The following is a 25,177-nucleotide window of genomic DNA, read 5'->3' on the forward strand; positions in this document are numbered from 1 at the left end:
GATAACATAACAAACATGTCCTAAGGCGAAATGGTTGAAGAGAAAATAGTTAAAAGCAAAATTACCGGGCACCAATAAAACTACTTTTATAAATTACAAAAGGAAAAATGGTTTTTGCCCTGTGCTCTTTCTTCTTTTTTATCCATTATTGCCTATCTTTGTTGTGAATTGTTTTAAAAATGTATAATAACATTATAATATTTTCCCGCACCTATGCTATTTTAAATGTTGAAGTGTTTCTCATATTTATAATAGTAATTCATTTTATCCCCCCCAGGAATCATATCAGGCAGCTGATACTAACAAGGGTTTTAGTTGAGAAGTAATTATGTCTCGGTTTCATATTTTCTTGTGCTCTTTTTTTCTTACAAGAATTTCAACTCTATGCATAGTTTAAAAGAGCGAATGTCCATAAAACGAATCATCAAAAAATATTTTTTTTTAAATCTCATTCAACATATCACTTAGGGAGAAATAAACCCTAATCTCTGGGAAAATGCATAAATTATGCAATAGTGCAAATACTTGGAATATAAATATGTAAAAAGAATTTGAGTAATTTCAGGGAATTGATATAATATTTAAGGGAGACTGGAAATAGTTGTGAACTTTCCCAATAACCTAAAGATTACTGAAACATAGATTTGTTAAGAAAAAACCGTTTTAACACTTAACCAAGTGGCGAAACGCACTTGTTTGCTTTAAAGATTCCTCACGGTGTTACCTTGCTAATACAAAAATACCCCATTAATTTTTTTGTTAACTGTCGATTCCTTCGGTTCACTTGATCCACCATGACTATTTTATAGCTAATTCTTTTGATAAATATGCGAGGGAATAAATTATACAGACTATACTTTTGCTCCGTTTCGACCAGGACAGGAATTGAGAGTTTTCACGTGACATCACAACTTTGAGATCGTCTATTTTGGGGGTTCAACAACCAAATTTTATAACTAATAAAACCCTCTTTTTTCATTCATATTAAGGGCAATATTGAACTATTTGATGTCAAAATGGAACCAAGAAATAGAAAGACTTAAATGTTAGTGTTTATAAAAAATTGTATCGCTCAATTGCCTTTTTTTTATTATATTTAAGACCCTAAAAGGAATTCAAAATATGTTATTGCATCGTTATATAATCTTATTCCCGTGTTATAGATACAAATAAACTGTTACAATGGAAATAATAAGATATTTTTCTTTTTTTTTCTATTTTTCTCGTCTCTAATCGATCGAAAAAAAAATTATGCAAATCTAACCATTTTTAGGGATTTTCAGTACATATTACTTTGATTTAATTCAAATATGAGTGTTTATCATTGGCATCAAGTAGTGTTCATTATAGCCCCCCCCTAACTACGAGTACTTCCCTCCTTTTACTCCCTAGCATTTCACTCCCTGACCCATCAACCCCAGTATTAACAGCCGTACAAACGTATTTATTTGTTTAACTTAATGACGTAGGTTTTATTGATGTATCGGACTTCTCTCGACGTTATTACTTGTCACGTCTACATATTTATTTAAACTTTTATATTAATAATAATTATTATTTATGGAGTCATGAATATCAAAAAAAAAAAAAGATAGTAATAATAATCTAATCTAATTTCTAATATGTGTATTATTTCAACATTGAAAATCAAACAGAATTACCCCGAATTTTTTGAACCTGTGAATATCTAAAGTATTGATTACACAATCAACTCCTTACATGCGTGAAATAAAGTAATGAATATGAAAATGAAATACTTGAATAGGTTATTATGTCTTGCATGCAGTGATATTCAGGGGTGGGAAAAAGTTATTACAGTGCAACCTCGAATCTAGTCCCTAGTCTTTGCTCACAAATCTAAGTTCTTGAATCTTTTTATTGAGTCCAATTTGAGTAATCAGACTCCTTTCTAGCTAATTTCAAGTCCATAATTATAATATACGATTTAAAGTGTTAATATTTTTCTTGAATTAACTCTAGATTAGCTTTACACAGTAAAAGTCGAGTCGTAAAGTCTTCAAGATATTAAATCAAGTTCAAGTTGAGTAGTAAGTCTCAAATACTATCCGCCACCTCTAGTGATAATAAATTTTCCAATTAATACTATGGACCTTCAAAGATTCTAATCATGGGGAGTACAAAGCTCCAGACTTTCCACATTATCCGTCTCTTCTATCACTCGTAATTTGATGTTTTAATATATGAGGTGTGTCCAAAAAGTAAGGTGACTTTTCAAATTTCGCGGGCAAGGTACATTTGGTATGCTCGAGTTTTTAATTTATGTGAGAGGCATAACGGTTAGAAGTATTTTGTGTGTTCGGCGATTTTGGTCTTGGCTCACCTGGGCTCTTCCATTTGGACGAATGGGATATGGTTTTGATATCATAACCATATTCCTTTGATTCATAATTACTTTCTAATTCGAGCTTGAAAGTTGTATTCCCAACAACCGTTTCTAACAACCATTATATTACAACCATTTATTACTTTGACCTTCTATTGTTTACTATCTATAATTTTATATTGTGATCTCTTTCTGCAGATAGATCGTCTATCAAAGTTACCCACATATTCTTTTTCTTTTTGATTTACTCTCATCAGGGATTTAAACAATTTTCACATCCCTAACTATAAAGGTGTTTTTCATTTTGTTGAAAGGTCTGGGTCATTCCTTTTGATAAAAAATACAACTGGCAATGTTTTATCAAAATTGGACATGTTAAATGCTCAACGGCCTCAAAGTTTTGAAAATTTTTATTTTAAAACGACTTTTTTCTCGATTATCATGAAAACAGTTTACAATATAGCCTTTATTGCTTTAAAAAGTTTTCAATATGCCTTTATTTTTTTTTTTTTTTGTTTCTTTATACAACTATACTTCAGCAAAATTACAACATCTAATTAATACAAACTTCAATCATATTAAACACAAACGTTAACAAACAGGGAGACAGGGAAGTTCTCGTGCTTCTTAATTTATATAATATATGCTGTATTTTGGTTACTGTATTATTTAATGAGTTCCACTCGTCGTTCTGCTTGGTCATTGATAACTTTAAAAGCATAAATTATTTCAAGGGATTTTTTATAATCATAGTTACTTGTCCATAATTTTGGATCAACTACTAAAACTCTTATTTGAGATTCAACATCTGAATGATATTGTTTGTCTCGTCTGTAACAAAGTCTTGCAATATTTTTACGTATAAATTTTTCCTTTGAATTTTGATCTTGTTTTTCCTAATTTTTCATTGCAAATAATATTTTCTTTTGGGATACCAGACTGACTATATCAAATAGAGCCAAACCAACAAGCTTGTCCGATAAATACCATAAATGCTTAGAAAGTTTATGAGATGCCGTCTTTAAAAGTGTACTATTGATTTCAGAATAATTATGTAGTCTTTTTATCAATTTCAAATAATCTGAGCCTATAGGTGCAGAAATTTATGCTCTAAAATATATTCACACAATAAATATACAAATATTCTCGTTACTCTAGTAAGTTTCTTTAAACTACGACTTTAATAACCAATAAAATAATACAACACTTTAGACAACCAACGAGTGTGGTACATTGGAAAAGGCAAACAAATTAAAAGCAGCATTGTCTCCAACTAATATAGTTCACACGACAGATAGATGGGCAGGTGACTATGTTCTTTGTAAATATTTTCGAAATAAGAATGAAAAAAAACTATTTACATAAGCTCCAACACATGGCATGATCAAACTGTTTAAGATATTCTTGAGAATTTGAGGAAAAGGAATTATCCTGTACTTCAAACTACCTAAATTTGAATCACATCCCACACCATAGGAGTATGAACTAGAAGAACGACGTTTTGATTCTCAAGATCCATTATGGGGGAAACTACATTTAGATTTCGAACAGAGAAGGCGAGGAATATTGAATTCGTAAGTTCGTTTCCATACTGAACAAATGTACTGCGCCAATTGATATGGATGAGTAACTATTTTGCAATTTTGTTTGAAATTTGATATGAATTTTTGGTCCAATGAGGTCTAAATCACGTCTTTTCCTTAAAGCAATAATTGTTTTCGTCCAGTGAGGACCATTGATAGTTATATCATCCTCCATCCACTACTCCTTAATATAAGTTATTGATTCATTTTCTTCTTAAGTCAACTCTACTTCGTGTACTGTACATAGTCTTCCTTACTACACAATCGTATAAGCTTTACCAGATCTAGTAATCATCAAATATCGTGGACGTCTTTAAGATTCTGGACTGCCCTCTTCAGGCGAAGAAATGTACACTGGCTCCATAAAGTGTCTGGATGTTTTGCCGCGTATTATTACAATTATTCGCTATTTAGAAGAAGAAGTACTTAGTTTTGGTGTGACGACGTTATTGTTTCCAATAAATTATATAGTTATTTTTGATTATTTAAATGTTTCTTCTTGGAAAGAATGGTATGGAAATACTGGGCCCAGGGATATAGAAAGGGGTATGACGGTACCCCCAAGAACCCTGACATTAGTTATCATAAATTTTCTGATTTAATGTATCCCTTAATCCTCATCTTCAGTCATACTAGGAAAGGGCAATACCAAGATCAATCACGGATCTTAAAACCAAAACAACGATTTAGACAATAACAGAAAATTCAAGGATGTATTTCCTACATTTTAAAGAGGAAGACTTCATTACTAATTCCATTGACATGTGACATAGCAAAGGCCGGGAGTATAGAAGGTAACTTCTTAGTAAGTAAAGCAGCTCAAATTTATAGTAATTGATATATTATTTATTAATTTATGACTTGCAGTCGCTTTAAAAATTATGTTGTCCCCTCAGTTTGGTCAAAGCAAAGCAATGTCATCCTTAAGCCTTCGGACTACCTTTCACTCTCATCACCACCACCACCAAGGCCAATTCGAGCTTTCAATAGTAGTCAAAGACTCCAACTTGAACACCAACGACAAGAGACCTTGGAGTCTGGAATGTTCAAGGAGGAAGAAGTGTACACGTCAACTGATATGTTTGATAAGTTATCAAAGGAGACATTCCCATTAGGATTTCTTCTTATAAAAGCACCCAAATCATCACTCGTAAAACTTGATGCTACTGAGGACAAGGGCCTAGAAATCAAAGCAAGTTTGGAAATCGAGGACAACTTCATCTTCAAATTTTTCCTAGGACATGAGAGGATCACCAAAACTCCATGACACGACTTTCGTGGATTAAAATCTAAAAAGATCAATTCCGTGACTGATACTATCTGATGCTGCATATCTTGGATCAAAGGAGAAATTGACTCAATATGACACGTATGAAGTCATTATGAGCTTGCTGTATAGATTGGGATAAGAATCCTAAGATTTGGAGACACCCCAAAAATCAGAGTTATACTTTTTAATATCTAGAACAGTTGACAATAACCTTCCAGAGCCCAAAAGCAAGGAAGTGCACTGCAGGCCTCCTTTTTGTTTGTCTTTTATGGCAAAATATGAGTACTACCCTCTACGACCAAATTTATAGATCAAATACTCTCACAATTCCATGTCCCAAGCATCTTAGTGCCTTTTCAAGTGCTGTAATTGTGGAGGCAAGTTTGCCAGTTTCAACCTTGCAATATTTAAGTGCCAGAATAAAGCCCCTGAACAGAAGAGAACAAAATGTGACTCCCATAATTGATGAAGTCTACCTTGCTATGAGTAGATCTCAGGTATAAGGTTGGTGGCTGAATCCGAAGATGAACAAGTTAACTTGGCTAAGTTGATAAGAATTATGAGTAAAGGAGGGCTCTCAAACTCCAACCGATATCCTGTTTCTTACTTATCTTTACGCTCATTCTTTATTTAGCTTCATCACCATGAAAGGAAGGATTCACTTCTTAACACCTCGAATCCAAGAGCTTCCTTTGTAATTATGTTTTGGAAAAAATGCTGGATAGTTCTGATTCAGTTATTGAAGATATTAATACCATTGCTTGCGGACAAGGTCACAAAGGGATTAGATTGCTAATTCTCTTCAATGTGATGGGTAAGAATTTGGTCATCCAGCTAAATGATGGGGTCCGTCATGTGAGCAGAAAAAGGAATTCAAATAAGAATACAGCTAAAAATGTCAAGCTGTCTTCAAGGAAGATTTTTAAGATTCAATCAGACTCCACTTAATTATGTACATGCTAATGTATTACTTGAATTCTCTTTTATTATCTACTAAAAACAATTACCCTTCCTAATCATATTTGTTATAAAAACGTCATATTCGTTTTTGAGACTGTCAGCCACTTTAAAAACAAAACCATTAAACACAAATGTATTTCAATTTTAAACCAAATATTAAATAAGTCCAAATCTAATTTTTCAATGCCAAACTGCTTAAAAAAGCTAATCTGGCAAACCTGTTAAAGTCTCAGAAAATATGAGATACCATCAAATATTTTTCAATGTTTCTAAGTATTATGAGCGTTCTACACGTTCTGATGATATTCCAACAATTTTGCTATAAAAAAAACTACTTGAAGTTAGAATGAGTAGTGTCCTACATCTTAACATTAGGCAGGCCGCAATACACCCTGCGATCTACAGGGTGGATATCTCTGGACTAGATTATCAAATTGCATGCAATGAAATTCTATTTTAATCAAGTCCTTAATTATCAAATTAAGGTATACAATTATTATTTTCTTACTAAGAAATGCAGGTCTTAATTGGTTGGGGCAGTGCATTCAGATCAGTTTGTAGGGGGGAAATATAGAAACGTGATTAGAGACTAATGTTGTCCTCTCACACGGCCAGCACACCACACCCCAAAGTCCTACATCAATGTCTCTAACAATATATAAAACAGAGCCCACCTGTCTAGAGAGGTTAACAGTATAGATAAAACTAAGGCCACTGTGGGTATATGAGAGATGACCTCCCAGGAGAAATTTACATTCTTTTGAAAAAAATCTGCAAAGCCATTAAAACCAATAAGAGGCCTCTCCAAAAAAATTCAGCCAGAAAATAAAAAAATGAAATCCGGCTAGGCCTCACAAATAAAATTAAAGCCCCACCAGGACCAAGTGTTATGGGCCTATATTGGCCCAACTATCATGTTAGAAAAATTGAGTCCGACCCGAAAGTCGGGTTAGGTGCGGGCTCAATTTTTTTCCCGCGCCCAATATCACCCTTGGCATTTGCCTGTATTGTCTATGGCACGGGTCAGCCTTGCTAGTAAATAAGGTTACCCTGAAAAAATGTGTCTGGTCAGCTGTTTTTTAAAGAAGGGAGTCTGTTGAAAATAAATTGAATAAAAATATTGCCTCTAAACACTTTTCGAGGGTGCCCTAAATAACTATCTGGATGCTATTTTGAGGCTGTTAAAAAAACCATTATAATGAATTGGATACAATTTTATAAAAATTGAGAGCATCATTTTAATAATCAGGGTATTTATTTCAAAAACGGAGACAAATACAGGCCTTAAACATAAAGTTCTTCAAAATTCTGGGTGATGTACCTAGATTTATGTTTAATTCTGATCAGACAAGATTGAGGGCAAGTTTGATTTTTCCCAAATAAGAAGATTTTTTTAAATAAAATAAGGTCACAGTGTTTTTTAATGTATGATTTGTCAATTTGAAAATGCATTAAGAAAATTAAGATTCTAAAATACAAATTATTGTCCTAACGGAAAAAGGGAGAACTTATATTGAATAAGAATTAAAAAAGGGGAATAAAAAGATTAGCATGATAGTACTAGTATGTATCTTTTTAATGGTTGAAGGAAGAACATATTTCTAATTATTCTAATTATAATGGGCAAAATAGGATTTCAAATGTTTTTTTATCGATAAGCTTTACTAATCTGAAGTTATTTAATGTATTAATTCGAAATAAAATATGTAATACGGATACGTCCTAGTATCAATAAATTTAATATAATTTTTCGGCCAAATGTCTCCAATGGTTCTTCGGCCAAATGTCATTCGGTAAAAATGTTTTTGACAATTGTCCTAGAACCCGTCCTACTACCCCCAAGCATAATCCCTTTATCCACAGCCTTTTACCTCCTATTAAAACCATACGACCGAACTTTCAATCTTTTAACAACTATACAAAACTTAATTATTATTATATCTTAATGCCGTTGATATTATTGAGGTATCAGAATTCCTTTAAAGTCACCACTTGTCACCGCTCTTTATTTAAGTTTTATTATCAATAATAATCATTATTTATTATTTCAGCTGGGATCTGGCAAACCTATCCAATCCATACTACGGAGAGTCAAATAAGTTTTTCTAGTCCTCAACACTCCTTAGGGTCTCTTTACGTAGAACGTATTACCTTCAAAAGTTATAATCACGTGGGGTACAAAGTTGGATTTTCTACGTTATCTATCTGTTTTAATACTCGTAATATGAAATTTTTATATATCTCATCAAAAATGAGATATGAATGACATGCATATTGCATCCATGTCAGTATTTTGAAACTTTCCATTACGAACTTGATATTACTTGAGAAGATTTGGGATTATTGTATTTGACTTTTGTAATGTTGAAATAATAATTATATTACAAATTAGATATAATTGACAGATTTAAGTATTTATATTCGATAATCATGACTTTATTTCACAGTATTTCCAGAGCTATCCTAAATACCACTTCTTAGACATTTATTTTAAAATTATGTGCATACTCCATCGAAAACACAATGCAACAGCATTTTTAACCCACATGTTGAAACCTGCATTTATTATTGTTATTTAAACTGTAGAACACGAATATGACCATTAAAACTTTCAATTCATGAAGGTTTGGCCTTTAAAGCATTTTCTTTTTCAATTAAGTTTTTAGGGTATAAGTAAGATTCAGTACCATATTTCGACATGAAAAAACGATATATATGAAAATCAAAGTAAATAATAAATTGATAAAAACATTTCAGTATTTAAAAAAATGAACTATTTATTACGTTATCTTGATTATATTTAATGAAAAATGTATACAACCACCAAAAAATCGAGTAAAATGAAGTACCTTACTTAGATGTTAATATCTTTTTTATTTTTTCTTCAAATGCTTTATGTCATAGCTGAACTTATAGAATAGAATATAAGAGTTTATTTAATTACATAGTTTATAAGTAAGGGGATTAAAACAAGTTATGTCTAATATTCTTGACATAATTGATTAGTATTATATAGACTCATAAGTAATTAAATTTTTTCGTCAGAATATTATTGTTATATATATTCACGCAACCTAACCAGCTTATTATATTTAATTTTTTCAATAAATATTATAAAATTAATTGACCATAAATCAATCAAAATCGAATTTTTTAAAAGGCAATTCTTTTTAAATTAAAATATAAGGTATATTATATAAGTTCATCCATGATATAAAGCATTTGAAGAAAAAATAAAAATTTATTTTTTACTTTGATTTTCATATATATCGTTTTTTCATGTCTAAATATAGCACTGAATCTTTGATAGCCCCTAAAAATTTGATTTTTTAAAAGGCTTTAAAGGCCAACCCTTCATAGATTGAAAGTTTTAATGGTCATATTTGTGTTCGACGGTTTAAATAACATTAGCAAATATGAGTTTCAGTCTACGGGCGTTCCAAGACATTCATTTTTTTTTCATAGTGAAATCGATCCTTAAATTCATCGTATAAAATAACTACTAAAATTCAATGTTTTGCCATTTTTTTTGTAATGGTATGAAGTAAAAATATTTATTGAAGCTCGTATAATATTTAGTTTATTTGAAAAATGTTTTTATTTTAGTATTAGAGTTTTGATGGCTTGTAGAACTCAAAATTAGCTTTGCCTAACAACCGATTTTAACAACCAAAATATTCATTATGACTTTGGCCCCAATCGTTTACTAGCTGTACTTTTCATTATAATTATAAAAAAGGATGGGGGTGGATGGCTGGGGGAGTGAAATGCTAGGTGGCAAAACTACAGGGGGTAGGTACTCTGTTCCCATATTTTTAAAAGAATAAAAGATGTGTTATAAACTTAAATAAAATAGACATAGACCTTGAGTGGACACTTAAGGCAAAGAAGGTAGGGTTTAATAGTCCTCAATTCTGATTGGCTTAAAATTAAAAGCTGTTACATGTTCCTCCACCATGGTACGCAGCCAGTGAAAGTCTCCCTTAGTGAAAAGAGAAGAATAAGGGCAACTACCTTAGGAAAAAAAATCTTCCTTGTTTTTAAATTGAATTGTTTATTTTTACCTTGACCGCTCTTTTCCCATAGTCCCATAGTAATTGCTACTAACTACGTCATTTCAGTCATGAAGTTTAGCCATAAATTATTATTCATAATTCATAACCTCTTTAGAAGAGACGAGATATCTGAAGTTAAAAATAGGAAGTGTCTGACTAAAACGTAATATTAAACGTTTTAACTATCATTCATTATTTTCTGAGTTTTTATATACGTCAATCCTAGCTAGGAGTGAAGAAAATAAAAATGTATCAGTCCTTAGAACAAGTGAATGGTAAAAAAGATCGGACTGATAAGACAATAAGACTGACATACTGATTATTGTCTAAGACTGAAAAGGGGGAGGAAAGGGGGAGGACTGATTAGTGATTAAGAAGTCAGTCCTAGGACCTAAATCATTAAACCTAATTAATTTTTTACTAGGACTGTGCCAACACTAGATGTATCTCACAGTTCTCAAGATACAGTATTTAATGTCTCAAATGGCGAGCAAATCAAATTTTAGATAGTCTCTCCCTGATTAATATTGATTTTTTTATTATTAAATTGTCGATTGATATCAAACCCTCTGTTTCTGTAATTATGGAAAACATACATACTTTGATTGACATAAATGTATAGAAGAAATAGATAAATATTTATATATATTACATTAAAAAATATATGAAGGTGTTGAATTATATAAATTGGCAAAGATAAGATATTCTTGTTTCCAATCAATTCATTTTTTTTTTTTTTTTTTTTTTTTTTTTTTTTAATGAATAAAAAACTTTTGAATTCAAATTCACAGTTGAAGCGTGTAGGACGTATAATAGCACACAATATAATCGTAGGTATGAAAAACATTTGTTTTGTCTTAGAAGAATTCAAAGACTGGAATGAGAGGGCTGAAAACTCGGGATTTGAATTTAGAGTATATACGTCTTAGATAAATATTATATAAAAACCAATATACAGGATCTTCACAATAAATTTACAAAAGAAATTTGGAGATAATTTAACGTCATCAAGACCACTAACAACTTAAAAACTTTTTTTTAAATAAAAGTTAAAATATGTAGATTAAATTAGATGTTTACTCAATATAATCGCCCTTGGTCTCAACTACAAGCTCCAGACGATCTCTGAAGGCAGAAACAAGTTCCTGATTTGGTATAACAGAACTTTACTTCTTGTCCGCCTTCAATGTTTTGATGACGTTCCCCACTTGTCCATCCAATTTGCCCCAAAATACATAAATCGAAAGGATATTGTAAGTTTGAGGCACCAAAAATAAAGAATATTTTTGAATGAAACATTTTCCTACAACCAGGACAGGCTTCTTTTGGCTTTATGAGCTAGATTTGAATAATGTCGGAACACATATAGCTTTCCACCGGCTATATTGTCAAACCAGAACTTTAATTTAATTTAAATTAATATTGAATAAATGTATCGTGAAAACCCTGAACGAACATATATAATAAAAAATAAAAAAATTAAGTAAATATTAAAAATGCAAATATTGTTTTCTCAAATACATACTAAAAAAGTTATACTGGAATTAAATCTATATAGTTCATGATTGAGAGGACTCCACTGATTTGATCCATTCCTCTTTATCTTGCACCCATTTCGAAATTCTATGTATTGGTTTTGGATCCAAATCTATCACAGATATCATAACACGATATGTTTGATCCTTTAAGTGTATTATTGTAGAGTAAGGGGGCCTTTTACAATTGCAAAGTGAGGATGAGGCTGTCATTTCTTGAAATTGGGTTTCTTCATCCATGTCTTTAATCTTACGAAAGGTAAGAAATATCGAAACATCCCTGGCAGTGATGGACATCAAATACTTTTGAAGCTGTTCTACATCATGTACAAAACCCGTCTTTGGTACATATCGGTAACGCTCCGGATTAAATAAATGAACAAATTTGTTCATTTCATCTAGATCATCGGTAGTACATAGGAATTTATCCGATATATATTTGGCTTTTCTATCCGATAATATTGGATATTTCTGGATACTAAGAAGTGCATTAAGAACGGAGCCTTCAGGGAGAGGAACATGACTATCATCGCACTTTAACTTATGTGAACGTTCCCATGGAATAAGATTGATGAATTCATCGCAAGAATCAAAACCTAATAGAGAGGAAATCAACAGAGAACATAAATAGTTCCTCACGTCCTTTTCAGATCTCTCATGACCAAAAAAATCTTTCAACTCCTCCTCCATGATTTCTGGACTCTTAGATTCCTCGTTGTAGAGAACTTTGCCATTCTTGAATACTTTGAAACGTCCATGAGAATAATCATATAGATCGTATAAAGCTCTTTTCGAACGACTTGGAATTCCAGAAAATAGATCCAGAGGACAATAGGGAGATATATTCGAAATTTCATTTTTATTCGTCTTTGCATGATATTTAAGACAACGATGGCATAGATCTGAAGAATAAAATAGTTTGGTTGAATGCCAACCCTCTTTAGGCTTAATTTCGACGGATAATGTATCTCCAATCGTGTTTCTTTCATATTCAGGAGTCAAATAAGTACAATCAGGGCTTACGATCACAATTGTACCCTTTACATCCTTTTTGATTCTTTTGAGAGGTCGAAAAGGCTGAATCCGTGTTTTCACTTCCTCAACATCCTATAAGAAATTAGTTACAAACGAAACTAGTAATAATATGAATAGCAGGCAACGCTCGTGTTTATTCTCACCTCTGTCGATAAATATGCAACGTATAAGGACCTAACAAATTGCTCCCCAAGAAGAGGTCGCATGATTTTATTGACGTACTGGATGATTTCGAGTGTGTCGGAGTCGTGATCTTTGTCATAATATTTGCTCTTTCTAAACCGGAGGACAGAGCGACTAGAGACAAGTGATATTACCAAATTGGCATTACCTTCGCCTCTGTAATACCATCCGTCAGGAGGAAGCACAATTCGAGGTAGACATGGAAAATGCAGAGATTGCATGGAGATCCAGCAATATGAAAGAGAACAACTTCCACACGGTACTTGGAGGTTGTGTGACTTATTTATATTAAATTTACTCATTTTATTTCTAGCTCTAGCTTTCAGCTTGACGTACTGATGTTTATATCAATGCGATGAATATTTCATTGTAGGTATGCTGCAATTCAGAGCCTACCCTGTGCTGCTTTGTGTTATCTTTTGCATGAATGAAAATATTATTTAGCATATTGCAAACTTGACTAATCAAGTATTAGTAATATGAATTAAAAATTAAGCGATACAACAAACAAAAATGGACGACACTTACATATTATGTAGATATTACTTATTACTTTTTATATGTACATAATAATGAATTGTGTTATTAATATATCATATATCATGCTATAAAAAAAAATTCTAGAAAAAATTGCGAGCAAGACGAACTACTCCTTTTACCCAAAGAGGTACTATTCTATCAGGCAGTTGAAATGTACTTTTCGTGACTAGGTTTGATGATGAAAAAATATTTTCCATTTCTTCTTGTAAGTCTTTTCTTAACTTAGAGTGAGTTGTTAGAATAGCTAGCTGAGCTTCGATGTCACGATGAACAGAGCGGTACCCAAAATTCGGAGATCCTATAAGAGTAAAGATGGGATCCATATTCTTAGAGGTGGAATACCATAGACCTTTTCCATGAAAAGTCCAATTGGATCTTTGATACTCGAATATTTTTATCCGATTAATATCTCCATTAGAAATTATGCGATCGTGGAATTGAGCTGCTATTAGAGTATACGCCTATAAATAATATAATAATTTATACATGCCTACTTTAATCATTATAATTCATTATTAGCCTTACACTTGGGATTCCTCCAGCAGGACCTTTTGCATTGTAGAAGCCATTTGCTTTGGGATGTGCCATTAGTATGTCAAATGTTGTTTTTCCAGAATGATTTAATATAATATTCATGTAAGCTTCTGTTAAATTGAAGTAACCAGTTCCAAAGTTCATACAGCCTGCATCTGAACCACTCATTAGAATATCTGAAGTGAAATTACTATCATCGAAAATTCCAATATTTCCTAATTGAATTGAAGGGTAAATATACGTATCAAACTCCTCATTGCAGATCCTTTTCACAGATAAGAAATCATTCATTCGCTCCTTGAATTCAGACATGTATAAATCCCGATTATCCTCAATATTTGTTGTTCTTCCGCTCCATTCCAACCTATTGTTACTCTTCATCTCGTATGAAAAATCCGCAATAATATCAATCAACTCTTCAAAAAAGTCTGCCAATTCCTCACAGTCATCAATGATGATGTAGCGATCCTGTCTATTGGTAAAATAATCATCACTCAGATTTGCTCCACTAATGATCACAGAATTGTCAAATACATAGACCTTAATATGCTGGAGCCCAATGGTTTCATTATAGCGCTGAGGTGATAGTTGTTTGAGGAATCCCCGAAGTAAAGGAGTTTGATATAAGCTGACCCTAGTCTTGGATGAATATTCCAAGAGTGGACTTAGAAAACTGCATGATGAGACATTATCAGAGTTGAGCCTTGTTCCTCGAAAAAAATCGAGAAGAATTCTTGTTCGAGGTTTAAATGGATTATTTAGGAATGAACCAAGGAGTTCACGCTCTTTTCCACCAGTCCCTAAATAGAGAGCACTCAATACAATCCTTGATTTAGCTGTTTCTGATCGAGTTTTGAGAGCATGAAAAAATTCAGAGGGATCCTTGAGTACAGTGATTTTTGAGCCTTGAACTCCGAAGCGAAGCTTCCTTGAATTTAGTGCATTAACCAAACGGATCTCCGATTTCAATAAAAGGGAATTCATCGTCTGTGTGAATATAAATTTTGTGAGAAATATTTGATTATAATTAATATTGAGTGTATTAGTTTGAGTGTTTCAATTTATTAAAACGGAAAAAACAAATACATTGCTAGTTATTAGGTCCAATACTACCAATGGACTCGAATGGTATCACCATTTATAACTCCAAAATACGAGATCTCCCTCATATCATCATCTAAAGGAATGCTAACATCTTTACTCTTCTCCGTTGTGTAATAGAGTTCCATATCTTTCAGATTAGGAGCTTTAAAAAGTTTCTTTGATAAAATTTTCAACGCTTTTATAGTCATTGTTAAAGGAACTTTTTTATTCCGAATTTCTTCCTTTCTTTTAAGCGTAAGATTCAGAAACATGTCATCCATGGTCGAGTCTTTTCCTCTCAACTCTGACTCATCAGGTTCACCATGCATTGCTACAATCTCCACGTAACGAGGAGGAAGGTTTGAAAAACTAGTGTCCTTTTTCTTAGCCTCAATGTAATCCAAACCAAACATTTTCCAATAGTCGATCTCCGCTCCTATACGCTCCTGGCGATCAATCTCTGTACCATTGAGAATGGTAATCCTGCCTAACATGGCAATAGTTGTTTGACGAGGAGAGAGTCGACGATTCATGGGTTGGAAACTTGGTAAAACACCACGTAGTTCATTTCCTTTTAACCTTACTTCCTTAAGAGATGGGAGACTGTTCAAATGACCCAGGGTTTTCCAATTCTTAAAATCATTACAATTTAATTCAATTTTGTTTAAAAGTGGGAAACCTTCGTCAATTTCGTCTATCTCGGTTAGTTTACAATCATTTAGCATCAATGATTCCAGATGTTGACATTTAGAAAACTTAGAGACGTGCTTCCACTTCACGAGAGGGTTTAAATTAAGATCTAATTCTCTCAAGTTTGGTAGAGTGGCAGCAATTTCACAAGAAGAATGATCAATTGATGATATAGTGTTTCCATGAATTTGTAAATTTTCAAGTGATGGAATGTGTTGAATAATTGAATATATTTCATTCCAGTTGTAATTCATACGGCCCAGAACTAAGTGTTTTAAGGGGGGGATGAACGGTAAAGATTTTCGTGGAGTCAAAAGTCGATTTTCACTCACACAAAGATATTTCAAATGTGATAAATCTGGAATCATACAATCATTGGATTCATGAAAAGGATCAGTACATATTAGCAATACCTTTAATAATGTAGAAAACTTCGTCCCAAGAGTGTAGTAAGTTCTCACCCAGATCTAAGCTCATGACATTGGGCATAAAATCCTTGAGGTCCCCGTCTATAAACTGAACACACATATTTCGAAGTGATATCACATTCAATTTCCCATAATCCTTTTGAGCTTGACGCACTTTATCCATGCCAACGATCTCAAAGAGTGAGGCCTTCATTCCTCTTTGAATTTCCAGGATGTCCTCTGGACGAAATTCCTCATCTGCATGTTTGGAGCCATATCTATCCTCCACTGCTTCTCGAATACCTTTACCAGACTTGATCTTGGAAACACGAACGAAAGATCCTCCTAAAGGTGCCGCCTCAAAGTAATGAATCCCATTGTGCGTTCCATTGTGCTTCCCACGAGAGGCATCATCCCACTCAATTCCCAGCCACTCTCCTTGAGTAGATCCCACAGACCCAACATAGCGAATGGAACCTCTAAATCCCTTGAGATCTTCTACACGAGTCCCAACAGCCCTCACCTCATTCATTTCAATCTCAATTTCACAATGACAACACTTAATTAAAGGCTCACGTCAATACCGTAGCTTGAAGACACCCTCTGCCAGGAGGAAATTGAAATGGGTTGAATTGTGAGTAGACTTGACAGTTGTTACTTGATTGTCTCATTCAATTCAAGGGTTCTTTTATTTGGTTTTTTTTTTTTTTTTGGATCCACAGATTGCAGAAGTGGAATGACGTCACGCACTCGTTCAAAGGTCGGAATTCCGAATAAGACTTAAGCATCAATCATCATCATCGCAATGAAGACTCAAGTCATTGGATTCCTCAGCCTCCACGTTCTTTTCTTCTTCTCCATCTTTGACATTCACTTTAAATCCCCTGTCATTTCTGTTTCCAGGCGATTTTCTCCAGGAGGAATGGAGCCGCCATGTCGAAGGGTCTTTGTGTTTGTTGCAGATGGAATGAGAGCGAGAACATTCTATGAACATTGGGAAGAAAAAGCCCCTTTCATCAAAAAGATGGCGAATCTCAATGGAATGTCAGGGATATCACATACCCGTGTTCCAACAGAATCCCGTCCAGGACATGTTGCTTTATTTGCCGGGATGTACGAGGATCCTTCAGCAATTACTAAAGGGTGGAAAGAAAATCCAGTGGACTTTGATACTGTTTTCAACCAATCTTCGCGAAGTTATGCCTGGGGAAGTCCTGACATACTACCCATGTTTTCAAGAGGAACTCCCCATATGAAATCATGGATGTATGCTCATGAATTTGAGGATTTCTCGGCAAATGATCTAAGTAAGTTAGACACATGGGTATTTGAACGTGTGATTAAACTGTTTGAGCGAGCTTCTGATCGAGAAGAACATGACTATGATTTACAAATGAATCTTAGAAAAGAAGGCCTCATATTTTTCCTACATCTACTCGCCTCAGACACAAATGGACATGCTCATAGGCCCAAGAGTAACAAATACATTAATAATATTCGTGTACTAAACGAAGGGGTCGAAAAAGTTTATACGACCGTTCAGAAATATTGGAGAAGAGATAGTCGAACTGCATTTATATTTACATCTGATCACGGCATGACGGATTGGGGATCACATGGCTCAGGATCTGACGATGAAACTAAAACTCCAATAGTGCTATGGGGAGCAGGGATAAAGAATGTGAGTAGTCCATTTTTACTTTTTCATTATTCGAATGATACTTTATTAAACTATATTTAAATAGTCGACAGATCTTTTTAGCATAAAGCAAGCAGATGTAACGCCTCTTATTGCATCCTTACTTGGAATCAATTTCCCTGGTAACTCCGAAGGACGACTCCCTTCTCAACTCCTCAATAGCCATCCTATTCATATAATTGAAGGAGAGATAGCCAACTCCAGACAAATATACGAACAATTAAGTTCCCTTCGTCAAATGTACTCTCAGTCTTTATTTCATTATGAGAAGAAAGATGTATTAAACGATAAAGACTTTGAAAGATTGATAGCGCATGTACGAGATCATCTTTCCAAGGGTCAAATACGATCTGCTTATAAAATTTCTTCAGATTTATTTAATCGAGCCTTTGATGGCTTAAAATACTATCAACGATATCATCGCGGATGGCTTTATATTTCCATCACATTTTCCTACATTTCCTTTATGGTCTATGTCGCATTTAAAATACTAAAAAGTTATACCTTTTTGTTTATGGAGACACAGAAAATTGAGTCTCAGAGAAGCAGGACTCTGACTCTATGGACAGGATCATTCGGAGTGGCATTTATTTTTACTTGGCTCTCATGCCAACCTTGGTACACTTTCTTGTATTTTGGATCACCATTATTTATACTTAGCATGCTTCTAAATGATACTCTCAACTTAAAACTATCGCCCGGCCTTAGCTTTACAACCACTTGTGGCAGAAATTTGCTCAAATCTATATTCATCATCATTTGTATATGTATCATTGTGCAAGGAATATTTTTTACTTTCTACGATCGAAGGATTTTATGTCTCTCTGGCGCTCTCGTGACCCTTGTACAAGCTCTGTACTTCCATGAATTCAAACATACAAGAACATATTTGGGGAAGTTGAGCCTTACCATGTGGATATTCATGAACTTATGCATATCTGCCTTTGCCTTTCAACCCACGATTGGTAATGAAAGCTCACCAACCTTGGTTTTCTTAAGTAGTGGTTTGACGTGGGTAATGTATCTCTTTGGCATAAGTATGAGCGAAATGGAAAATAAAATAAGGATTCGTTTGATATTATTTTCCTTGATACTTCCAACTTCTGGTGCCTGCGTATATATTTCTTCAGAAAATATGGGAATGCGTCCACTTATCCATCCTATATCCTGGATAATTGGACTGGGTGCTACTCCGTTGAGTATACTATTAACGCCTGGAAAAATGATGATACGATTATTATCAGTAACAATGAGTCTGAGTGCATTCTATACCCTTTTATCTCTTAGTCATGAGGTACTATTTCTACTCTGTTTGAATGGTGCTCTCCTCAGTTGGCTCTGGATGGAGCACATGGACAGTTACTCTCATAAGTCCATATACCACGAGGATTTGTCCCACAAAATTAGAAATATCATCGAGCTTAAAGACATATTTCGATCATCTGCATTTATTTACTTTTGTATTGCATCCTTTTTCGGAACAGGGAACATCGCAAGCATCAACTCCTTTGATCCCAAGTCAATTCTGACTTTTTTAACGGTTTTTTCTCCTTTTGTTATGAGTCTCCTTCTTCTACTTAAAATACTCATTCCCATATTCAATGTAGGCCTTTATCTCGTATGCATCCGTTCTCTGACTCGACTCAACACCCTTTGTTTACTTTCCTGTGTGCTCCTCATATCAGATGTACTAGGATTGCAATTTTTCTTTCAAGTGAGCGATGTAGGATCCTGGTTGGAAATTGGATCTTCTCTGTCTAACTATGTGATTGCACAAGCCATAGTTATACTCATGCAATGTCTGCAAGTCTTGGACATTCTATTTAAATGATCATCTAACTCAGTCCGTACTAATGCTAACTATAATGCAAAAAAAAAAGTATAATATTCCAAATTAATTAATAAAAAAATAAAAAAAGTTAATCTATCATTTATTAATGTTGTTTAATATTAAAATATATGTTTAATCTGGGACTATATATATATATATATTCATACTATAATACCTTAGTAAGGATAGAAGGTGAAAAAAGTATGAATGGTATTATTATCATTATGTAGTTATATGATCATTGAAGGGATATCTTAACTCATTTTTGAACATTTTTAATACATTTATTTTAATTAAGAGAACATATATGATTATGTTAATATTACGTATATATTTTTAATAAATACAGAAATGAATTTATACTAGAAACTTAAATTTAAATTATTATCAAATAATAAGCATGAATGTAAAAATAAAAACATCATATAATTTGTAAGCACTGATCCAATTATTCAAACTACATATATTTAATACAATTTTTTAAATTCTAATTTTACTATGAAAGAATCTCAAGCCAATCTATTGTTTTATATATCCGGATACATAGCCTCTTCCATCATTAAGTTTTTCAAAATTAATATTTGATTTCTAAAAAATCAATAACTCATGGTGTTGAATTTTCTCGACAAATCCAAGACGTTGCTTTACATAGCTATTTGTCAATTTTGTAGAAACGGGAGATTCCTATCTTGCTATTGGGTTGAAGTGTAAGAAACAACATCATTTTGCTAATTATATTACTCATGTTAGATTTTAAATATATCTAGCAAAATCTCATAAATGAGGCATATACTCTGGTAAAAAAAGGTCGAATTCTTATGGTGCAAGTTCCAGAAAAATTACTAAGTTATCTTCTAAGTCTTTAATTTTCATTTTGTTTCGTTTAATAAAGGATTTACTCTAAAAAAGTGTATTATTCAGATCTTAAAATATAAATAGTTAGCTTTTAATTTTGAACGTCTCTATCTATGTCATTAATGAGTATTTTTAAAATAACTAATAATTAAATATAAGAACTTTTATAGTAAACTTTTATTAATAATCTTTATTAGTGAGGAGATCCTAAATCTTCAGTGTGGTAATATTCCAATATGGTGATAAGCAATTAAGTTTTTTAGAAGATGATTAAGACTAACTAAGTTTCGAAATTACTATTATATTAAGATTTTCTAATAGAAGTCTACAGAAATTAAGAGGTCACTTATAATTTGTTGTCACATAATCACTTAACAACTCGCAAAATGTATTTATGCAGATAACAGCAAAATATAATATGCATTGCAGACTAAAGTATCGAGAAAAAAGGCTGCATATTCATTAAGAGTGACATAATTTTTTCCAATGGATTTCTGCCATTAAGGAATCTGAAGGATTCCTAACAATGAAATACTTTTCTCAGGATAAGAGACGAATACAATCAACTTCGAAGGAACAGGCTTCAAGAATTTCAAAGAAGGGGCTGTGGATAAGAAATGATAATTCTTTATTCCTAACTGGGTAATTCATTCTGGAATTATTTCTTTTTGTGGAACTCTCCAGTTCCAAATATCTATTTATATGTAATATCAGAATAGAATATGCAATGTAGACCAAAATGTCGAGAAAAGTGAAGCACATTATCTTTACGAGTCTATAATCATCTTGCACTGTTTTCAATGGCAAAAGAGACTAAGCAGTAATAAAGTAATCAGGGGTGAGATTGAAGTGTCCACGTTATATAATTATCCATATAAATTGATATAAATCTGATTATGATGAGTGATTTCTGCATTATATTCAATACATCAAGAACGACTCTAATTAATGAAATAGTTTTCTTGGAGTAGGAGACCAAGCAAAGTTGATTTTCAAGAATTTCAAAAAAGGACCTGCTGATAGATGGTGAGAACTATCTCACTGGGTCTTTCTATCGTTTTATGGAACTCTAGTTCTAATAAGATTAAGCAAAAATATACGATGATTCCGTAGAAAATCTGGAGGAATTAATGTACACGGACAATTAACATCGAGATCAGAAGTCACTATCGTAGACCTTGACATAGAGAGACACTTGCACAATCAACGATCTTCCATTAAATGAGACGAGTTCCACCGAGTGAAGCACTTGCTCAAGGGATCCGTTGAAGAGAGTATCAGAAGGGGTGTGAATTGGATATTCCTAAGGATAGGAAGGACGGATTGATGCAGATCCATATATGATTACTACGTAGGAGAGATCCATCCAAATGGCCATTTCTTTCCAACTCCTCGCTTCTCTCACATCCCCTCTTTCTGTTGACTATTGAGTAATGGAATTCAAAGTCGTACCTACTTGAGTCTTCAGGTTTTGTAAGTTAGAAAGAAGTTGTAAGTCCTTTTTATTTATAGTCCAAGATGTCATATTATATACAGGGAGTACTTAAGTACTGGAGTCTGCATTATAATTTATACGTCCTAATATGCTAGAAGTTGTGATACACTTTTCTAATATGTGTAATTACTTTTTATTTGTGTAAGAATAATTCTTAATTTATTGTTAGTTAGTTAATAAAATTTTGGCAGAAAAATTTCAAATAAATAGAATATTACTGTCATCGAGAATCATTTTGACCATACCTGGTAAGAAAAACTCCATTCTTAACATTCTATGGTCGAATATAATAATTAGTAGGTCGTATTCACTATATTATTAATATAAATCTACAGTGTAGAAAAATAATTATTTGGTCTTTTGTCGATTTTGTAAGTTTGCCCACTTATAAAGATTTTCAATGAGATTGATGTCTGAAGACTGGGCCCGCCAGTCCATGATCTTAATATGCTTCTTCTTTTTTAGGAACTCCTTTGTTTCCATGGTCGTAAGTTTTGGACTATCCATTTTAAATACCCTACCCTGAGGTAAGGAGGTTGTGGGTATCCTGAAAACCACCCCATGCTTGACGATGGGGATTTTTCTTCCTCCAAACACTTTTGTTTTCCTTATATAATCCTTCTCTAGAGCGCTCCCTGTAATATATTTGTGAGAGTTTTCATGACGTAACATGGTTTATAAATAATAATCAAAAGCCGGCGATGACGTCAAATATCCACGTCAGTCTTACTACGCGTACATACAATTCTCAGCTTTTAGTCTTTCTGTTGCTTAAGCTTGTCTTTCACTCTTGCGTTGCTGGCTGATCTCCTCTCGAGTTCTCCTGGGTCCCTACTAATTAGTAATTACTATCCATCATCCCACTATGTCTGCAAAAAAGGTAGCGTATTCTCTTCGGAAAGATACTCCTTTCCACACATATAAGAATTGTTCAATCATTACAGTCGGATCACGTTAAAATCTGCAAATGGGATGGAATCGCTGTGAAGAATGCCCTTGATGACGGGGTTCGTGAGGTCCTTACTTCCAAATTGCCATATTCTGAAGACTTTTCCTTATCAGATGGACGTCTCATCATTTGTGCAACGGCAGTGGCTGTAGCTATGTTCGCTCTTCTCTGGGATTTTCTCTATCCTTTTCCATTGTCAAGGTTCACGAAATTTCCATTTCCTTAGGGCTATCAAATTCAATTAACTTGACTTTTTTCTTGATTATAGGCCCATTCTCATTTTCTGCGTTGGAACATACTTTTTCCTTATGATTGTATTCACCCTCTATACCACGTATAAGATCAAGGGTATTTTCGTTGTTGTTATCCAAAAGGATCCCGCAGGCCTTGATCCAGACTGCCGATGGGAAGCATCTTCTAATATGAAAAAGTACGAATGTCTTATATATATATAGACCATGTACTAAGCACATATGATCCTTTTCCATTTGCAGATTCGATGATATGTACGAACTTACTCTCGCTTTTATTGATGGAAACAATAAGAAAAAAGAGTCTTCTTTCAACTCATCAGTTGCAAATTTTTTTGACGAAAATGGTATCCTTTGTATGGATCTTTTAGAAGATGCCGTGCTCAAGCTTCACGGCTCCATTGAAAGTGAAAAAAAGGATTTATGAATTGTTTTATTTTTAAATTTATTGCAGTATTTATGCACATTATCCATCTTTTTTTGTGGATCATTGAATCATTCATTATTGTATTTAATTTTATTCATTTAAATATAATTATTAAGTGTTGCCTATTGCAATGATTTTATTATATTACAAGGCAAAATGTTGGAGCATCATATGTTGCTATTATAACCCTCTACTGCTGATGAACCAAAATTGTTACATTAATTTTATCAGTGAAAGATATTATTGATTTTATATATACATTTAATAGTATCAATTTTTTTATCAGTATTTTGTTAAATGCACTCAAGTGATCATCACTATATAAGTAATGTACGCATTTGGGAAACATTAAATATATACATCTGCCTGTAATTGCCATTCAATTTCATTAGGAGCTTGTAATGGTTCAGTTATCAAGATGCTAGATTTATTTTTGTTAATTATTCACTTTTTATATCAATGGCATTGGGTTCAAATGAGATGATTTTTTTAACACAAATATCCTTTACACTCCTGCTGTAAAAATATAAAAGTATACACGTTTTAATTTTTTTAAATAAAATCCTATTGTTAGAATCAAAAAGATAGAATTTATATCCGGAACTAAATAGATACCTATATTCTTTAACTATTCCAACAAAATAAGATTGGAAGGCAATAACAAACGTCATTTGTTGTAGCCTTTTCTTTTGATTTCAATTATGCCAATATTTCCTTTATCTATTCGATAGCGACGGAGTAATTTGAATTTTTCGACACACAATATCCCATAGATGGCTCATGTGAGGTTCATGAAATAGCGTCAAGTGGTAGTTGAAACATCTAAGTATGTGATCAAATTTAAAAAAATAAAATAATTTAAAAAAAGTTTATAGGAAAAAAACTTCCATTCAACAGGTCAAAATATTTGAACAGCCCTATGTTGTTAATTTATCTACGTTTATTAAAACTATGTCTGGATCAAGTAATTATTTACTTCTTTTCCCACTCAGTTTTCTGGCATTCATGAATATTTATCTCAAGCCTAAACAAGAAGGTTATCAATTAACTATTTTACTTGATATGGTCATATCAAGTAAAATAGTTAGTTGATGATGTGATTTATACTTCCTAACTAGTGATCAACATTATTTTAGCTATATTTTTAGGTAGGTATCTTAAGTATTGATGCTCTTGGATCTTCATTCTCAATGCCGTAATCAAGGTTTTTTTATTAGGGCCTGGTTGGAGTGACAATGGATGACTTACCATTAATTGACCGATAATTAAAACTTCTGAAAAATTATTGGAGTCCAGGCCCCCTCCGGTGATTACGATCTTTTTTTAGCTATGTAAATTACAGCTTATAGATGTTCTTTATCCATTGTCACGTTCTTAAGCATCTTCAATCAATTTTAATCATCCATAAAAAAATATTTCATAACTCAAAAACGCTTACTTAAATAGGAACA

General features: G+C 33.0%; 5 protein-coding genes across 5 annotated transcripts; 2 read left to right on the forward strand and 3 right to left on the reverse strand.

Annotated features, from left to right (window-relative positions):
* Positions 1–10,733: 10,733 nt before the first annotated feature.
* Ipk1 (Inositol phosphate kinase 1) lies at positions 10,734–13,534 on the reverse strand. The gene is made up of 3 exons (XM_040712271.2): positions 12,926–13,534; positions 11,738–12,854; positions 10,734–11,658 (listed from the first exon to the last, which is right to left on the reverse strand). Exons 1-2 carry the CDS (start codon positions 13,265–13,267, stop codon positions 11,772–11,774), a joined length of 1,425 nt encoding a protein of 474 aa, XP_040568205.1. The 5' UTR covers positions 13,268–13,534; the 3' UTR covers positions 10,734–11,658; positions 11,738–11,771.
* PGS1 (Phosphatidylglycerophosphate synthase 1) lies at positions 13,480–15,023 on the reverse strand. The gene is made up of 2 exons (XM_040712282.2): positions 14,031–15,023; positions 13,480–13,966 (listed from the first exon to the last, which is right to left on the reverse strand). Exons 1-2 carry the CDS (start codon positions 15,021–15,023, stop codon positions 13,586–13,588), a joined length of 1,374 nt encoding a protein of 457 aa, XP_040568216.1. The 3' UTR covers positions 13,480–13,585.
* A 58-nt stretch (positions 15,024–15,081) lies between these two features.
* Positions 15,082–16,751, reverse strand: Tbce (Tubulin-binding cofactor E). The gene is made up of 2 exons (XM_040712252.1): positions 16,226–16,751; positions 15,082–16,170 (listed from the first exon to the last, which is right to left on the reverse strand). The coding sequence occupies exons 1-2, from the start codon at positions 16,749–16,751 to the stop codon at positions 15,149–15,151; spliced, it is 1,548 nt and encodes a 515-aa protein (XP_040568186.1). The 3' UTR covers positions 15,082–15,148.
* Positions 16,752–16,941: 190 nt separating this feature from the next.
* Positions 16,942–19,852, forward strand: PIG-N (Phosphatidylinositol glycan anchor biosynthesis class N). Its single transcript, XM_040712240.2, has 2 exons — positions 16,942–17,900; positions 17,965–19,852. Exons 1-2 carry the CDS (start codon positions 17,025–17,027, stop codon positions 19,747–19,749), a joined length of 2,661 nt encoding a protein of 886 aa, XP_040568174.1. The 5' UTR covers positions 16,942–17,024; the 3' UTR covers positions 19,750–19,852.
* Positions 19,853–22,816: 2,964 nt separating this feature from the next.
* Positions 22,817–23,846, forward strand: Spase25 (Signal peptidase complex subunit Spase25). The gene is made up of 4 exons (XM_040712293.2): positions 22,817–22,979; positions 23,044–23,249; positions 23,317–23,478; positions 23,543–23,846. The coding sequence occupies exons 1-4, from the start codon at positions 22,965–22,967 to the stop codon at positions 23,724–23,726; spliced, it is 567 nt and encodes a 188-aa protein (XP_040568227.1). The 5' UTR covers positions 22,817–22,964; the 3' UTR covers positions 23,727–23,846.
* The last annotated feature ends 1,331 nt before the right edge of the window (positions 23,847–25,177 follow it).

This window comes from Lepeophtheirus salmonis, chromosome 1, assembly GCF_016086655.4.
Source record: "Lepeophtheirus salmonis chromosome 1, UVic_Lsal_1.4, whole genome shotgun sequence".
Taxonomy (NCBI): domain Eukaryota; kingdom Metazoa; phylum Arthropoda; class Copepoda; order Siphonostomatoida; family Caligidae; genus Lepeophtheirus; species Lepeophtheirus salmonis.

Coding starts and splice junctions, on each gene's coding strand:
- PGS1 (XM_040712282.2), bottom strand. CDS start 15,023: ATGAATTCCCTTTTATTGAAATCGGAGATCCGTTTGGTTAATGCACTA. Junction 13,967..14,030: donor CTGCTGGAGGAATCCCAAGT/GTAAGGCTAATA, acceptor TATTATTTATAG/GCGTATACTCTAATAGCAGC.
- Ipk1 (XM_040712271.2), bottom strand. CDS start 13,267: ATGAGTAAATTTAATATAAATAAGTCACACAACCTCCAAGTACCGTGT. Junction 12,855..12,925: donor TTGCATATTTATCGACAGAG/GTGAGAATAAAC, acceptor AATTTCTTATAG/GATGTTGAGGAAGTGAAAAC.
- PIG-N (XM_040712240.2), top strand. CDS start 17,025: ATGAAGACTCAAGTCATTGGATTCCTCAGCCTCCACGTTCTTTTCTTC. Junction 17,901..17,964: donor GGGGAGCAGGGATAAAGAAT/GTGAGTAGTCCA, acceptor ATATTTAAATAG/TCGACAGATCTTTTTAGCAT.
- Spase25 (XM_040712293.2), top strand. Junction 23,250..23,316: donor TATCCTTTTCCATTGTCAAG/GTTCACGAAATT, acceptor TCTTGATTATAG/GCCCATTCTCATTTTCTGCG. Junction 23,479..23,542: donor GCATCTTCTAATATGAAAAA/GTACGAATGTCT, acceptor TTCCATTTGCAG/ATTCGATGATATGTACGAAC.
- Tbce (XM_040712252.1), bottom strand. CDS start 16,751: ATGAATGAGGTGAGGGCTGTTGGGACTCGTGTAGAAGATCTCAAGGGA. Junction 16,171..16,225: donor AGTTTTCTACATTATTAAAG/GTATTGCTAATA, acceptor GTATGATTCCAG/ATTTATCACATTTGAAATAT.